The sequence below is a fragment of the Rhinopithecus roxellana genome, chromosome 16 (assembly GCF_007565055.1).
Source record: "Rhinopithecus roxellana isolate Shanxi Qingling chromosome 16, ASM756505v1, whole genome shotgun sequence".
In the NCBI taxonomy this organism is placed as follows: Eukaryota; Metazoa; Chordata; class Mammalia; order Primates; family Cercopithecidae; genus Rhinopithecus; species Rhinopithecus roxellana.
Genome location: NC_044564.1, coordinates 14,151,303 through 14,166,783, shown reverse-complemented (window position 1 = coordinate 14,166,783; position 15,481 = coordinate 14,151,303). Strand labels below are relative to the sequence as shown.

At 44.5% G+C, this 15,481-nt stretch overlaps 1 protein-coding gene across 4 annotated transcripts in view; it reads right to left on the bottom strand.

The window, feature by feature from the left end:
* The window catches only part of MED27 (mediator complex subunit 27), a 216,944-nt gene extending 206,493 nt beyond the window's left edge, over nt 1-10,451 (bottom strand). For all 4 annotated transcript variants that reach the window (XM_030919938.1, XM_010372838.1, XM_030919939.1 and 1 more), the window contains exons 1-2: nt 10,213-10,451; nt 7,980-8,124 (exon numbers count right to left, since the gene is read on the bottom strand). In XM_030919938.1, the coding sequence (XP_030775798.1) occupies nt 7,980-8,124; nt 10,213-10,415 (348 nt within the window). In that variant the 5' untranslated portion in view covers nt 10,416-10,451. The remainder of the gene's footprint in view (nt 1-7,979; nt 8,125-10,212) is intronic.
* Between the last annotated feature and the right edge of the window lie 5,030 nt (nt 10,452-15,481).

Here is a 15,481-nt window from a genome sequence, read left to right as displayed (position 1 = left end):
GCCTTTGTGTTCAGATATTGTCCTCAAGAAACAGAGCTTGCCGAGCGTGGTGGCTCACGCCTGTAATCCCAGCACTTTGGGAGGCCAAGGCGGGAGGATGACTTAAACCTAGGAATTTGAAACCAGGCTGGGCAACATAGTGAGACCCCGTCTCTACAAAAAATTTAAAAATTAGCTGGGCGTGGGTGTGCATGCTTGTAGTCCCTGCTACTTGGGGGGCTGACGCAGGAAGATCTCTTGAGCCCATAAGGCTGAAGCTGCAGTGAACCACGATTGTGCCACTGTACTTCAGCCCGGGCAACAGAGCAAGACCCTGTCTCAAAAAAAAGGCTAAAAATCCCAGACCGGCCCACAGGACCTTTCCCACCAGGTGAGAAGACTATAAAACAGATCTGATTTCCTAGGTCTCACTGAGTCCCAAGGTGGGAAGAGTCCCCTTTGGTGTGCACAAATGTCCGCCTGGGGCCGAACACGCCCTTCTCACCTCCTCTCCACAGTCCTCCCACTACTCCTGTGGTTTGTCCCCAGGACTCTCGCCCTGCCTTTACTGCCCCTCGATTCCCACACCCCCCACCAAATCCCCAATCCCTTACCTCCACCCCCAGGTTCTGTGAGGAAAGAACTGCCCCCCCACACATTAATTCATATTAATGTGTGAATTGCTATCTCAGTGGAAAAGGTGCTGATTATCCAACAGAATCTCCAATGTGAAGAACTTCAGGAGAATACCAAAGTCAGGTGTGGGAGGCCTGGTGAGGGAGCAGAAGCCACTGGAAGATGGGCCACCACTGCCTGGAATCTGTCCTCAGCATTGTCTTCAGACAATAATAGCAGCCGCTGGAGAGTACTGACTCTGTGCTAGGTTAAGTGCTTTACTTGTATCACCTCATTTAGTCCTCATAACACCTTTCTGAGGTGGGTACAATTATCATTCCCATCTTAGAGAATACAGCACTGAAGCACAGAGAGGTTAGCTTCACAGCTGTTAGGTAACACAGCATGCGAGCCAGAGTGGTCAGGCTCTGTAGCCTACGCTCTGAACCACTGAGCAACACCACCACTCGATAAACGAGTACACACGCATATGAGTAACGCACACCCCATGAATGAGCACACACACAAGTAACACACACTCCAAAGTACAAACGCATATGAGTAACACTCCATGAGCACACACACATGCGAGTAACACACACCCCATGGACGAGCACGCCAAGCAGACGAGTAACCCATGCCCCATGAACAAGTACACACGCATACAAGTAACCCACACTGCATGAACGAACACGCACACGAGTAACCCGCGCCCCTGAATGAGCACATATGCATATGAGTAACACATGTCCAGGTACGAGCACACATGCATACAAGTAACGCATGCCCCATGGTGAGTACACACATACATGCACCCCATCAACAAGCACACACACACACGCATGCATAACACGCACCCCACGGACGAGCACACACACATACGAGTAGCACACACCCCATAAATGAGTACACAGGCATATGAGTAACATGCAACCCGTGAGTACATGGGCCCAGAAGTAACGCACACCCCATAAATGAGCACACACGCATATGCATAACATGCACCCCGTGAACAAGCACACAGGCATATGCATAACACACACCCCATAAATGAGTACACAGGCATATGAGTGACACGCAATCCATGAGGACACGTGCATACAAGCAACGCATGTTCCATAAATGAGTACATATGAGTAACATGCATTCCATAAATGAGAACACACATGTGTACTATCATTATGCCTGGTCATTATAACTACCATTTACTTAGCACTTACTATGTGTGAGTTATCCTAAGACATTTGATGTGCATTATCTCAATCTTCGCTTCAACCCTATGACACAAATACTAGTATTATCCCCATTCTACAGATGAGGAAATTGATACTCAAAAAGAATTTTTTCCCTTGAATCAAGGGTTGTGAGCTCAAGTATAAGCACAGAGCTGGATCAGAACTCAGGTAGTCTTGACTCCAGAACTCACATCTAGGTTTTTATATTTTTGATATACCTTCTTGACTTCTGAATCCTACCATATATCTAGCTGTCCAGGAGACTGGCTGAATTTCATTGTTTTCTCTGGTTGGCTGTTCTTTTCATAATGGCTCCCATGGTATCCAGGGTTTGCAGGTGGGAAGGGAGGATGAGGGTGTAGGGTTCAAGGCTAACCAGAGCAGTCTATACCACAGCCCAACCCACTATGCTAGCAAGTTCATTTTGAGTGATGGGGCGCTACACAGGTTAGATTTAGGTGAAAGAACACCTTCGCTAATAAAAGGACATTCCAGAAGGGTGCTCAATCCTAAAGTCATGATGATTCAACTTTGAGGAGCATTTAAGTCATTTTCTTTCCTATTACATTCTGAATGAATCTGTGTTCCCTGAACATGTAGCAGCTATATGGAGAGAAGAACGAGTCAAGGGTGGGGCTGGTGGGAAGGAAAACACGAGCAGAAATGGGTTATAGGTAACTCACAAGGTAGGATAACCCTAAGAGGCTGGTGGAGTTGACTTTCCTCTTCCCAGACAGTTTTCACATTGCTGCCAAAATGACAGCTGCCACAGAACACCTGACATCAGGTGCAGCAGCTCAAATTAGCCTGACTCAGGCAACAACAAAAAACTTCCACCAAGTCCCATTAGAAGGGCATACCAGGTGACAGATGATGTGGATAAAAATGCTACGATCAGCCTTCAAAGAGCTTATCATCGGTTCACCCAATGACCTCACCCTGGCCTTCCAAATGACCCCCAGCCCTGGCCTCCATCATAAGATCTCCAAATTTCCTGCCATCTGCAAGCACCACAACTGACTTTCTCAGTAATGGCTGAAAATGGAAATGCCCTCATTGTACTTCTTCAAACCACAAAAGGGTTGTAAATTAAAAATTCAACAGAAAATGCTTCGATTCATTTATTCTTTCATTCACTCAGCGAATCTTCACTGAATGATTACAGTGTACCAGGCGCCTTGCTAGGTGCTGGGGACTCCCAGCAAGGAACAAGACGGACATGGTGTCTCTCCCCTGGGCCCTTATAGTTTACCCTTAAAAGAGGACGGAGTCCGTAAAGGAAAGGCTCTGCGTTGCAACGTAAAACGATTCCAACCCTGTTAGTTCTGTGATGCAAAAACAGAAAAGAGCACCTTCAGAGACAGATGTGAGAAGTGAACTTTGCAATAACTTAGTCATTAAGCAACTGGATTCTGGTAAGAACGGTTCCGGAGGGCAGGACGGAGGAAATGCCTTCACACTTTTCAATGGAATATTCTTGGAATAGAAAGCTGCTCTTTCTATAATAAAAAATCAAACATAAAAAAAAAAAAAAAAGGGTAGCAGCAGCACCTCGCTCTGGGCCCATTTCCCAAGCCCAGTAAAAAGTGACACTTCTGGGGTCTTTGCAGCTTCAGATGTCGCCAGGGAAAGGCGGACGTCTTAGTCTGCTTTTCCAGGCAAATATACAAGTAGCCTGCCATAAACAAATGAAAAAAAATAAAAGCCAGAAATAAAAGCCTGGTGACAGGATGCCAGAAACCTTCAAAAGGGGACCTTCAGAATAAGTTCAGGTTAACTCTCCACATCTCTGAACATAATAAGCACTATCAAGTCTACATTGTCTATTTTATAGCAAGGACAGCGTTGATGCCAATTATTTTTTGCCCTAGTCAAGAGAGCTTGTCATCCTTCTCAGAACAATTATCTATAGGTGTATAATAGTGAAAAGCTAAATTCTTCCCCCAATTCAGTATGGGAGAAGTGCTGCTCACAGCAATTTGACATCATTCCATTAGATGAGATTAATTTTTAAACGTGTTATTCTAACAATTATGCCAAGTACCATGTAATTAATATTCCAACTGACTTTACAAAAATTACAAAAACCCCTAAAGAAAATAATTAGTCATTAGGCATGAACGAGACTTTTCTATAGCCAACAGCACATAAAACAGAAAGTTCATCTCATAATGGGTGGGTATCAAAGCCTTTCTCATATGTCCTTCAATTCTTAGCCAATAGTGCATAGAGCTGACATTGGCAAGTTACCCCAAACTTCACTTAACATATGAACGCACTTACTGGTTTAAACTCTTTTGAACGATGAACGATGAACGATGAAAGCTTTAGCAATTAAAAAGCTCTTTTCATTTGTAGGAAAGGCAAGATAAACACATATAATTAATTATTTGCGTTTTCCATGTCCCCAGCTGGAAATTAGAGTACTGGCTTATTTCTTGAGGCTACGTCTTGTGTTTATTAAAGAAATGTATATAGGCTTCCTCATCCTTGTTTTCCCGCTTTTCTTTCAGGGTTTTGTGTATTCTTATAATCTATTTTAAATCCCTTGTAGAAAAAGGTAAGGTATAAACAAGTAATAGTCGCACAGGACGTTATCTGCTATAATGGAAATAAAAAACATGTTTTCCTTGCCACCCTCTTCTGAATAATTGGCAATCACTGCCTAGTGCCAGAACAGAGAGTTGCAAGGATTCTAAGCCAATATACACACAGCCTCAGCAGGAAAGAATGCAATAGTTGATTAGTGATGTCTGCCCTAGAAAGAGCAATAGGTTAAGAATCCAGGTACCATGTATTCGCCATCTCCACCCTTTGATAAATCACTAAAAATTAGAAAAATACATACAGATTCATGAATAAAATATAATGTGAATTGTTTCCAGGATGCAAGTAAACGGGGAAAAAAATGTTTTCTACAGTTGAAAACCTTAAGCAAAACTGGACTAAAACATCAAGTTCTGAGGAAAGAACATTGAACCAGGTCAGGAAACCCAAATTCTGGTCTAGCTTGGGGAGCTGTAAACAGGTCAGTTCACTGGGCCTCAGTTTGCTCACCTCTAAAATAAGGGGCTGAGTCTCTAAACTGTTCTCTCGTGCTGGTGAAAGAACATAGTTACTTTACAGGAGCCGAACCTCAGCAGGCCGAGGACATGGCTGCAGCCTCGACACCCCCTCACATTGCTCATAGGAGATTTATAATCTGGGATAAATGCATACAGATATTTTTAACCTGTAGCATTTCCAGCACAAGAAGTTCCACATATATAATACATAACATTTCTTTTCCTTAATACAACCTATTTTCCACTGTGGGGCAAGGGTAGGGGTTGAAGTAGGAACTTCTTTTTTTTTTTTTGAGACAGAGTCTCGCTCTGTCGCCCAGGCTGGAGTGCAGTGGTGTGATCTCGGCTCACAGCAAGCTCCGCCTTCCAGTTCACGCCATTCCCCTGCCTCAGCCTCCCGAGTAGCTGGGACCACAGGCGCCCGCCACTGCGCCCGGCTAATTTTTTTTATATTTTTAGTAGAGACAGGGTTTCACCGTGGTCTTGATCTCCTGACCTCATGATCTGCCCGCCTTGGCCTCCCAAAGTGCTGGGATTACAGGCGTGAGCCACCGCGCCCGGCCGAAGTAGAAACTTCTAATAGCGGCACAATTCAGTGATTAAACTATCTTCATTCAAAAATTCAGTGTCATCACTTCAACGTAAGACTAGTCATTTCCATGAAGTGTCCCACTCACTCATGGTTTTGAGATCAGCCTGAATCTTCCCACCACTGAACAGTCCTTATCACTGTACCCTATTTCGAGAACTTTACCCACAGGATACATCAACATGGCTTCCTTTTCCAAACACCTATCTGTGTAGAGCTGGAACAGTCCCACGTCTGGCCTAAAAAAACTGCAACAGACATCTGTGATTTCTTTATCTGCCCTGCATCCATCCCTTCTGGGAACTCCCTCTCTCCCAACTCCAAGGAGCCCCATTTCCTGTGTTTCAGGTGCTCTGAGCTGAGGATCCCACCCATGGATGCAATGAACCATCTCAGAGGGCACCTATCAAGTTTGGGCCAGAATCCTTTTTCAGAGCCTGACATGGACACTGGGAGGTCACCAGGTATAAGAACTGTGTATACCAGCCGGGCGCGGTGGCTCAAGCCTGTAATCCCAGCACTTTGGGAGGCCGAGACGGGCGGATCACGAGGTCAGGAGATCAAGACCATCCTGGCTAACACAGTGAAACCCCGTCTCTACTAACAATAAAAAAAACTAGCCGGGCGAGGTGGCGGGCGCCTGTAGTCTCAGCTACTCAGGAGGCTGAGGCAGGAGAATGGCGGGAACCCGGGAGGCGGAGCTTGCAGTGAGCTGAGATCCGGCCACTGCACTCCAGCCTGGGCCACAGAGCGAGACTCCGTCTCAAAAAAAAAAAAAAAGGCCGGGCGCGGTGGCTCAAGCCTGTAATCCCAGCACTTTGGGAGGCCGAGGCGGGTGGATCACGAGGTCAGGAGATCGAGACCCTCCTGGCTAACACGGTGAAACCCCGTCTCTACTAAAAATACAAAAAACTAGCCGGGCGCGGTGGCGGGCGCCTGTAGTCCCAGCTACTCGGAGGCTGAGGCGGGAGAATGGCGGGAACCCGGGAGGCGGAGCTTGCAGTGAGCCGAGATCGCGCCACTGCACTCCAGCCTGGGCGGCACAGCGAGACTCCGTCTCAAAAAAAAAAAAAAAAAAAAAAAAAAAGAACTATGTATACCCACAACTGCTGAGACATGTTTTTTACCCAAGAGAGCATCAGCCCAAGAAAGGAAAGCAGTCCTAGAGAGGGCAGGAGAGTGACATTCCTACCACACCACCCAAGCACCCTGATCCTCCTGAGCTCAGTCACACACAAGTAACTCCCTGAACATTTTAGTTCCTTGAACCAGTGAAGTCCCCCCATGCCTTTTTTTTTTTTTTTTTTTTTTTTTTTTTTTGGCTAAATCTAGACCCAGCTGTCCAGCTGGGTTTCTGTCACTGGCAGCCCAGAGTTTTGGGGAAAGGCCTTATAGGCTACATGTATGCATTCAAGGTTCAAGTTCTTTCTTTAGTAACCCATGATAAATCACCTTCCTAAATCACAAATGCAGCTCCCAGGGTTCCACTTCAAACCAAAGAATACTAAAACACCCTCAAAGAGAAATTCAAAGAAAAAATTCTGCACACCAGGAAAACTCTCAAGGTTTATCTCTTATCCAAGACCTAAGGGGAAAAAAACCACCGAAAAGAAGAAAATGCCAATGGATTACTGGAGGGGGCACAACCCTGCATACAGTTAAACAACTAACAATTCTAACAACAATTATTCAAAGAGGCAGCACAGTATAATAAAAAAGCTTCCAAAATCATTCCTAAAGTATACATATATTCTAGTTCCCTATCAACATAAAAAGCCTGTACATACATGCACGCCACAACACACAGCACCCAAACAAAAGGAACTTGTTCATAAACAAACGAACCATTTCCAGATTCATGAGCCTAACTGTTTCTGTTATTTTTCAACTACAGTTTAGTTTTCCACTTACAGCTGTCCTAGGGTCTCTGCCACAGGCCTGCCTGCTGAAAGAAATCATGAATATCAAACTCTACAGAGCATGTTAAGAAAAATCTCCCTTAGGTAGCATCTAAGTAATTAGAGAGTCATCGAACAAACGGTATTGTAGCGATGCTCATCCATCTGTGAGAGGAAAAGACAATACAAGAACATAATGTTCGCAGCTGAACATTTAGACACCTCCTGGGGGCCACAGATTCCTCTGTGAACCTGATGAAAGCTAGGAAGCCTTCCCCAGATACACATGCACATATCACAACACACTGCATATAATTTTAAGGGGTTCATGAGAGTTGCTCCCTATACCTGGTCTCCAGGTTAAATACACCTGAGTCAGAATTTTTAATATGTAATCACCTGAGCATCATGAATCCCCAAAGACTTCAAAGGACTACAAAATAGATTACAGAAAAATTCTATAACTTCCAACTCTATAACTCCATGCCGAATCAAGAACATAACAAGCAATAAAAACTTACTCTTGCTTTCTGCATTTATGGAATATAAGAAAACTTGGCTTTCCATATATTAGTTCCATTTATTACATCTCCCTTACCTTGTTTGACCATTTATATGCTTGAAGGAGTTGACTATAGAGAGGAGTTTTGTCCTGCACAGGATCCAGGCTTAACAGCCCACTGTTATGAAGAGGATGGTTCTCAGATGGCTTGCCTACCAGATTGCTCAGACGTTCCAGCTCACTGAAAAGCAAAGAGATAAGGCAAATAAACCTAAGCCCACTTACACTCCAAGGTAAAGCCAACTCCCAGGATCAAAGACTGCTCTTCAAACCATCCATCAGAAGTCCCTTAAGAAGAAACACTTTTTGAAAGGTTAAAAAATATTTGGGACACTTAAAAAAAAACAAAAACAAAAAACCAAACAAACAAAACCCTAAATGAGAGTTTATCTGACTTTAAAACAGAGCTTCCTGGTGCCATTCCAAAGGAGGAAAAAAACATAAGGGCACTAGAATCAATAAGACTCCCACAATCAGAATTGAACAACTCAAATTCATCTCTGCAGTGGGGACGAGACTTTCTGGAATTTTGAAATGTGGCATAACACGGCCTCTCACTAAGCGTTTTCCGACCCACGTGCAGATCATTACACTTGGCAGAACAGCAAGTACCTGAATAAATGATGATTATTTATCATTCACATAGGGATAGATTTGTACATGATGCTTCACAGATGGCAAAACTTAACAAAACAAAGAAGAGATAAAATAAACAAATGGAATGGGAAGACACCACCGAGGGGGCTGTGTCAAACAAACACACTTCAGTCTAGCAGGAAAACCCTCGAGAAGCTTGGGAAAGCGAGCCAACAAGAGCACATTCCAGGAGTACGTTCTGAGGGGCCAGTCCCAAACTGCCAACAAAAGACTCTCTAGGAACAGCTTCTTATGCCACATTCATTTTGGAATCATCAGCCACCTTCTTCTTGGCACTACTGTACAAAGATTTAAGACGGCAAAGGGATAATGTCAGCACTCTTAAAGTTTCTATTTAAAATGGTGAAGGGTTATAATATCCTGAACATTACAAAGGAAAGTAACTCGGAGAGAAAATGGAAAGAAAATAGAAGGTAGGGAAGAACAGCCAGTGCATCCCCCGAAGCAGGGAAAGTATTAACTGGTGCTCGGCGCTGTGCCAGAGAACAGCAAGCGGATGTGGGCGTTGAGGACGGGTGTGTGATTTATGGCAACTACTTGGGGGAAAACAAAAAGGCACCCATCATTTGGCCACCTCCTCCACCTCCTCCTCCATCCTACCTCCTCTTTCCATCTGGTTACTAAGGAGACCAAATTGAAAAAACAAAAATCCAACCAGTCCAGAAATCAAAGGATGACTAGCTCACCAAATGCTTTCCCCTACTCAGGTCAGTTCTGAGAAGTAAAAGGCAAAAATCCTGAAATTCTAACTTTCCTGGGAAGGACTGACTCTCTTATAAAAGAGAAGGCAAGTTCAGGACCTAAGCAATCAAGAAGTGCCGACTATGTGCCAGGCCCTTTGCAAACATCCTCTCATTTAATTCTTACAACACTTGTAAAGTATAAGTGAAGAAGGTGCTTTGTAAGAAAGACTAGGAGAAGTGGAATCCTTAACCCTAAAAGACTACAAATTAAGAAGCAGGGGCGTTAAGCATAAGTAAGTGAACTGGTTAGGAGACTGAAAATTAGGTCTCTACTGCGGAAGGAACTGAACAGGAGCAGTGAGAGTGGGAGTGAGGAAACTGATCAGGTGGTTTGGGAGAGGGCAGGGGAAAGGGGGAAGATAGCTCAAGGCCTGGTCTGTTTCGTCGTGGTTGCCGGTGGGTGGTGGTGGAACTGATAAAGTCCAAGTTCAGGGCCACGGAATTGGGGCTAATCAGATCGGGTGCACTTGGGTTTGGAGCGGACTGATCAGGTCCTGTTTGTACTATCACTACATTCGGATCAGACGTGATGGGGCACAGAAGGCCTACAGGTGAGAAACCTGCCAAGCTCAGAGAAGCGGAACTTCATAGGAAGAGCATGCCTCCTTGTCAGGAATGGAACCGCCACAGAAGAGGTCGAGAATGGCGGGAGACAAACAGGACCAGGAGGCCAGGAGAAGCGAGACGAGAAAGCGGGCATGGTGATAAGGTGTCCCTGAGAGGCAGGCAGAGGCTTGGAGAGCACGAAGAGAAAGAACGGGGATCAAGGGAAATGGAGAACAGCCCCTGCCTGGGAGGACTCGAGCGACGTAGGGGCAGGGTCGGAACGGGACCGGTCCCCGACCCCGGCCCCTGCAGCCGGTACCTACTTGAGGTCCCGGTTGACCGAATGTAAGTTGTCCTGGAAGTGCGCAATGAAGGCCTTCTCCCGGCCCTCCAGCGTCTCCTTGTTCCGCATTCCATCCTTCAGGCAGTCGAACACTCTGCTCACGCTGGAGCGCAGCGCCTGGATGGCACTAATGGCCTGGGAAAAGGCCTCCAGGTTCACACTGACATTTATCACGTCCGCCATGTTGCCGCCGCCACAGCAGCTCTCCAAAGCCGGCTTCAGCAAAAAGCCGCGCTCGCTGATGACGTAACTCCGAAGACCTCTGGGAAATGCAGTTCGCGCGGGGCTACCTAGAAAGCACTTTCGAAAAAGGGTTTCCCCTTGAGCCAAACTAATGCGTGGGCAGGAAAATGATTTTTTTCAACTTGGGGAAGTTAGGTTGCACTCTCAGTTTGTTTCATGGTAACAAAGAAATACGGAAAGTTCCCGCATTTCTCCAAACTTGCATTCTGGGGAATCATAGGGAAAAGAATTGCTCAGAGCAATAGTGTAAAAAGGAAAGGAGCGTAGCCCATTCAATAAAATGAGTCCATATTCATAAATAAAGGGGGGAGAAGGGAAGTTTCTTCTTTCCAGTAGAATGCCAACTCATAAACGCAGAAAGAGTGATGGAATTAGAAAATTGTCATTTGACAACCATTAGAATAATTGATTCAGATAGAAATCGATGGATGCTAACAGTAGTGGGTGAAAGTGTCAGAAAAATAACAGGTTTTTCAGGTAATCTCAAAGTATTGTCCCCCAAGATGCTTATTAATTAAGAAGTGGAAAATAATGATCCAGAGATTCCACTTCTGGGCACATAACCAAAAGAAGTGAAAGCAGGGACTCAATAATTGTACACATGTTCATAACAGCATTATTCACCAAATAGCCAAAAGGCAGGGGCAACCCAAGTGTTCATAAACTGATGAATAAGCAAAGTGTGATATTGGCATACAACGAAATATTCTTCAGGCTTAAGCAAGAAAATTCTGACATATGCTATCTGGAGGAAACTTGAAGACATTATGCTAAGTGAAATAAGTCAGTCACAAAAAGACAAAATTCTGTGTGACTCCACTTGTAAGAGGTGCTTAGAGTAGTCAAAATGTTAGAGACAGAAAGTAGAATGGTAGCTGGTTTACAGTGAAGCACACACCTCTGAAAATAACATACATAGCACAGAGGTTGTGGAAGAAAGAGAAGGTTTGGGATTTAAACAAAACCATTTTGGCCAAATCTGGCTTTATGGAAAAATTCAATGTCTCTTTGTCCTGTTGGCTATAGACAGGTTTCTGAAAATTTATTACCTTTTTACCAAAGGGAACCTGCCCAAGTCCTCATGTTCTTTCCTTAGAGGAGCTGGGGTTGCATAGCTTGGAGCATAGAAGAGCAGGAGGTAGGTCATGATTGTCACCTTCAACTCACCTTCATGTCAACCCAAGACAAGAGTCGTCCTTGGTTAACTAGTGGCAATAACAAGAACCAGTTGTAGGAAAGCTGTAGAGAGGAAGATTTCAGCATAATACTGCAAAGAGCCACCTTTAAGTCTGTACTTAAAGAGTACAGACTTGGAAAAGTTTTACAGCTGGATGGTGGTGATGGCTGTTCAGCAATGTGATTGTACTTAATGCCACAGAACTGGACACTTAAAAACAGTGAAAATGGTTGATTTTATGTCATGCGTATTTTACCAAAAATTTTAAACAATTCATTAACGTAAAAATAAGAGGGGATGGATAGTGACTTAAGAGTGACTTCACAGTGGAGAAACATGGCAGACACCAGCTTAACCAAAAGGCCAAGGTCAACATCACCAGTGATGGGACATGTTGTGCACCTCCTGGTACAATGCACTAGAAAGAGCACAACATGACCTCCATGATATTCTTGCCAGCAGTGCATAACCTGAATCTAATCAGGACATCAGTAGAACTCAAACTGAAAAACATGACAAAAGTAACTGACTGACCTGTACTTTTTCAAGAAATATCTGTGTCAGGCCAGATACAGTGGCTCACACTTGTAATCCCAGCACTTTGGGAGGCCAAGGTGGGTGGATCATTTGAAGTCAGGAGTTCGAGACCAGCCTGGCCAACATGGTGAAACCCCATCTCTACTAAAAATACAAATTAACTGGGCTTGGTGGTGGGCGCCTGTAATCCCAACTACTCGGGAGGCTAAGGCAGGAAAATTGCTTGAACCAGGAGGTGGAGATTGCAGTGAGCCAAGATTGTTGCGTCATTGCACTCCAGCCTGGGTAACAAGAGCGAGACTCAGTCTCAAAAAAAAAAAAAAAAAAAAAAAAAATTCTATATCTATGTATGTATATATCTGTGTCCTGAAAGACAAAGAAGGCTGAGAAATTCTTCCAGATTAGGCCGCGCACGGTGGCTAACGCTTGTAATCCGAGCACTTTGGGAGGCCGAGGTGGGCGGATCACGAAGTCAGGAGATCGAGACCATCCTGGCTAACACGGTGAAATCCCGTCTCTACTAAAAATATAAAAAATTAGCCGGGCGCGGCGGCGGGCGCCTGTAGTCACAGCTACTCGAGAGCGTGAGGCAGAAGAACGGCGTGAACCTGGGAGGCGGAGCTTGCAGTGAGCCCAGATAGCGCCACTGCAGTCCGGCCTGGGCGACAGAGCGAGACTTCCGTCTCAAAAAAAAAAAAAAAAAGAAAAGAAATTCTTCCGGATTAAAAGACACCAAAGATATGTGACAGCTGAGTGCAATGTGTGAGCTAGGATTTTCTTTTGCTGATACGATTGGGACAATTGGTGAAATACGAGTAAGATCTGTGGAAGAGTTAATAGTATTTTATCAATGATTGCATTGGTCTCTTCTTAAACTGCTATAAAGAAATACCTGAGACTAGGCAATTTATAAAGAAAACACGTTTAACTGACTCATGGTTCTGCAGGCTGTATAGGTACCATGGCTGGAGAGGCCCCAGGATGCTTTCAATTATAGCTGAAGGTGAGGGGAAACAGGCGCATCTTACATGCGTAGAGAGTGAACAAGGAGGAAGTGCCACACAGTTTTAAACAACCAGATCTCGTGAGAACTAAACAACCAGATCTCGTGAGAACTCACTCACCATCGCTAGAACAGCAAGGGGGAAATCTGCCTCCATGATCCATCCGCCTCCATGATCCAATTACCTTCTATCAGGCCCCTCCTCCAACACTGGGGACTACGATTTGATATGAGATTGGGGTGGGACACAGAGCCAAACCATATCATTGACAATTTCATGATTTTGTTCATTGTATTGTGGTTACGGAAGAGGATGTCTTTGTTTTAGGAGAAATATACCCTGAAGAGAAAAAAGAGCATCATCATGTCTACATGAAAAAGAAAATAAAATGAATATGTTTATTTAGAGAGAGAAGGAAAAAGCAGATGTGGTAAAATGTCAACAGACACGGAATCTGGGTAAAAGGTATACAGGAATACTTTGTATTATTCTTGCAAGTATGAAATTATGTCAAAATAAATTGCTTTAAATGGCCATCCAGGCCGGGAGCAGTGGCTCACACCTGTAATCCCAGCACTTTTGGAGGCCGAGGCAGGAGGATCACCTGAAGTTGGGAGTTTGAGACCAGCCTGACCAACATGGAGAAACCCCATCTCTACTAAAAATACAAAATTCACCAGGTGTGGTGGTGCATGCCTGTAATCCCAGCTACTCGGAAGGCTGAGGCAGGAGAATCGCTTGAACCCTGGAGGCAGAGGTTGCTGTGAGCCGAGATCATGCCGTTGCACTCCAACCTGGGCAACAAGAGTGAAACTCCGTCTCAAAAAAAAAAAAAAGCCATCTTTAAGATGCAGGGAAAGTCTAAACCACCATCTAGATAGTAAGAAAAATCTTCAGTTCATCCAGGCTGTGCTGACAAGGATTTTGAAATTGGGTAGTTCACCTCAATTCCACCTCCTTAATAACTCCCCACTTCCTGGCCAAGTACGGTGGCTCACGCTTGTAATCCCAGCACTTTGGGAGGCTGAGGAGAGGGGATCACTTGAGGTCAGGAGTTCGAGACCAGCCTGGCCGACATGGTGAAACCCTGTCTTTACTAAAACATACAAAACTTAGCCCAGCGTGCACAAAACTTAGTCAGATGTGGTGGCGCATGCCTGTAATCCCAGTTACTCGGAAGGCTGAGGCAGGAGAATCGCTTGAACCCAGGAGATGGAGGTTGCAGCGAGCCGAGATTGTGCCACTGCACTCCAGTCTGGGCAACAGAGTGAGACTCTGTCTCAAAAAAATTCACCACTTCCTCCTAACCTGACCTCACCACCTCGGTTCAATTCCTCTAGTTCTGGAAACACAAAGATGAATTCTGCTAAGAAACTGGGCCCTGACAAACCAACTATTAAACACTATTTAAATTAATTAATTGTCTCATGCAAGAAAGCTGTTTTGTCTTGAGATTATATTTCCTGACATCTAGCTCACCTTTACGGTGTGGTCATTTATAGCTTTTCTTAAGGGAAAGGATGAAGATAGAAGGAAACTTCTAGCTGTGGAGTTTAACAAGTTATTGAACCTCCCTGAATCTGTTTCCTTGTCTGTAAAACAGGACTGGTAATAATACATATCTTCATAAAATAGCTGTGAGGTTTAATAACACCTTACAGGTAAAGCTTTTGAAATAATGCTTGGTAAATAATAAATACTCAGAAAAGCATAGCTGTGGGGAGAAGATGTCTATGACTTATGCTTCTCATCCCACTGAGAATTCTTTACGTAGACTCAAGCAAAGATTAGCAATGGGATTATTAGTTCGAATTATTTCTAATGACATGACCTTGTTGCTAATAGCTTGTCAATGAATTGTATCCCATAATTCACTGTATTTGGTGGCCTTTTTTCCTTTTTTTTTTTTTTTTTTTTTTTTTTTTGAGATGAGTCTCGCTCTGTCGCCCAGGCTGGAGTACAGTGGCACGATCTCAGCTCACTGCAACCTCTGCCTCCCAGGTTCAATCAATTCTTCTGCTCAGCCTCCCAAGTGGCTGGGATTACAGAGGCATGCCACCATGCCGGGCTAGTTTTTGTATTTTTAGAAAGATGGGATTTCACCATGTTGGCCAGGCTTGTCTGGAACTACTAGCCCCAGGTGATCTGCTCGCCTCTGCCTCCCAAAGTGCTGGGATTACAGTCGTGAGCCACCGCCCCTGGCCTTGGTGGCCTTTTTATTGCCTTTGGAATGTAGGGGTAAGGCTTTTTTCTAAGGTTTGGTAGAAAATATTTTTTAACTTTACAAA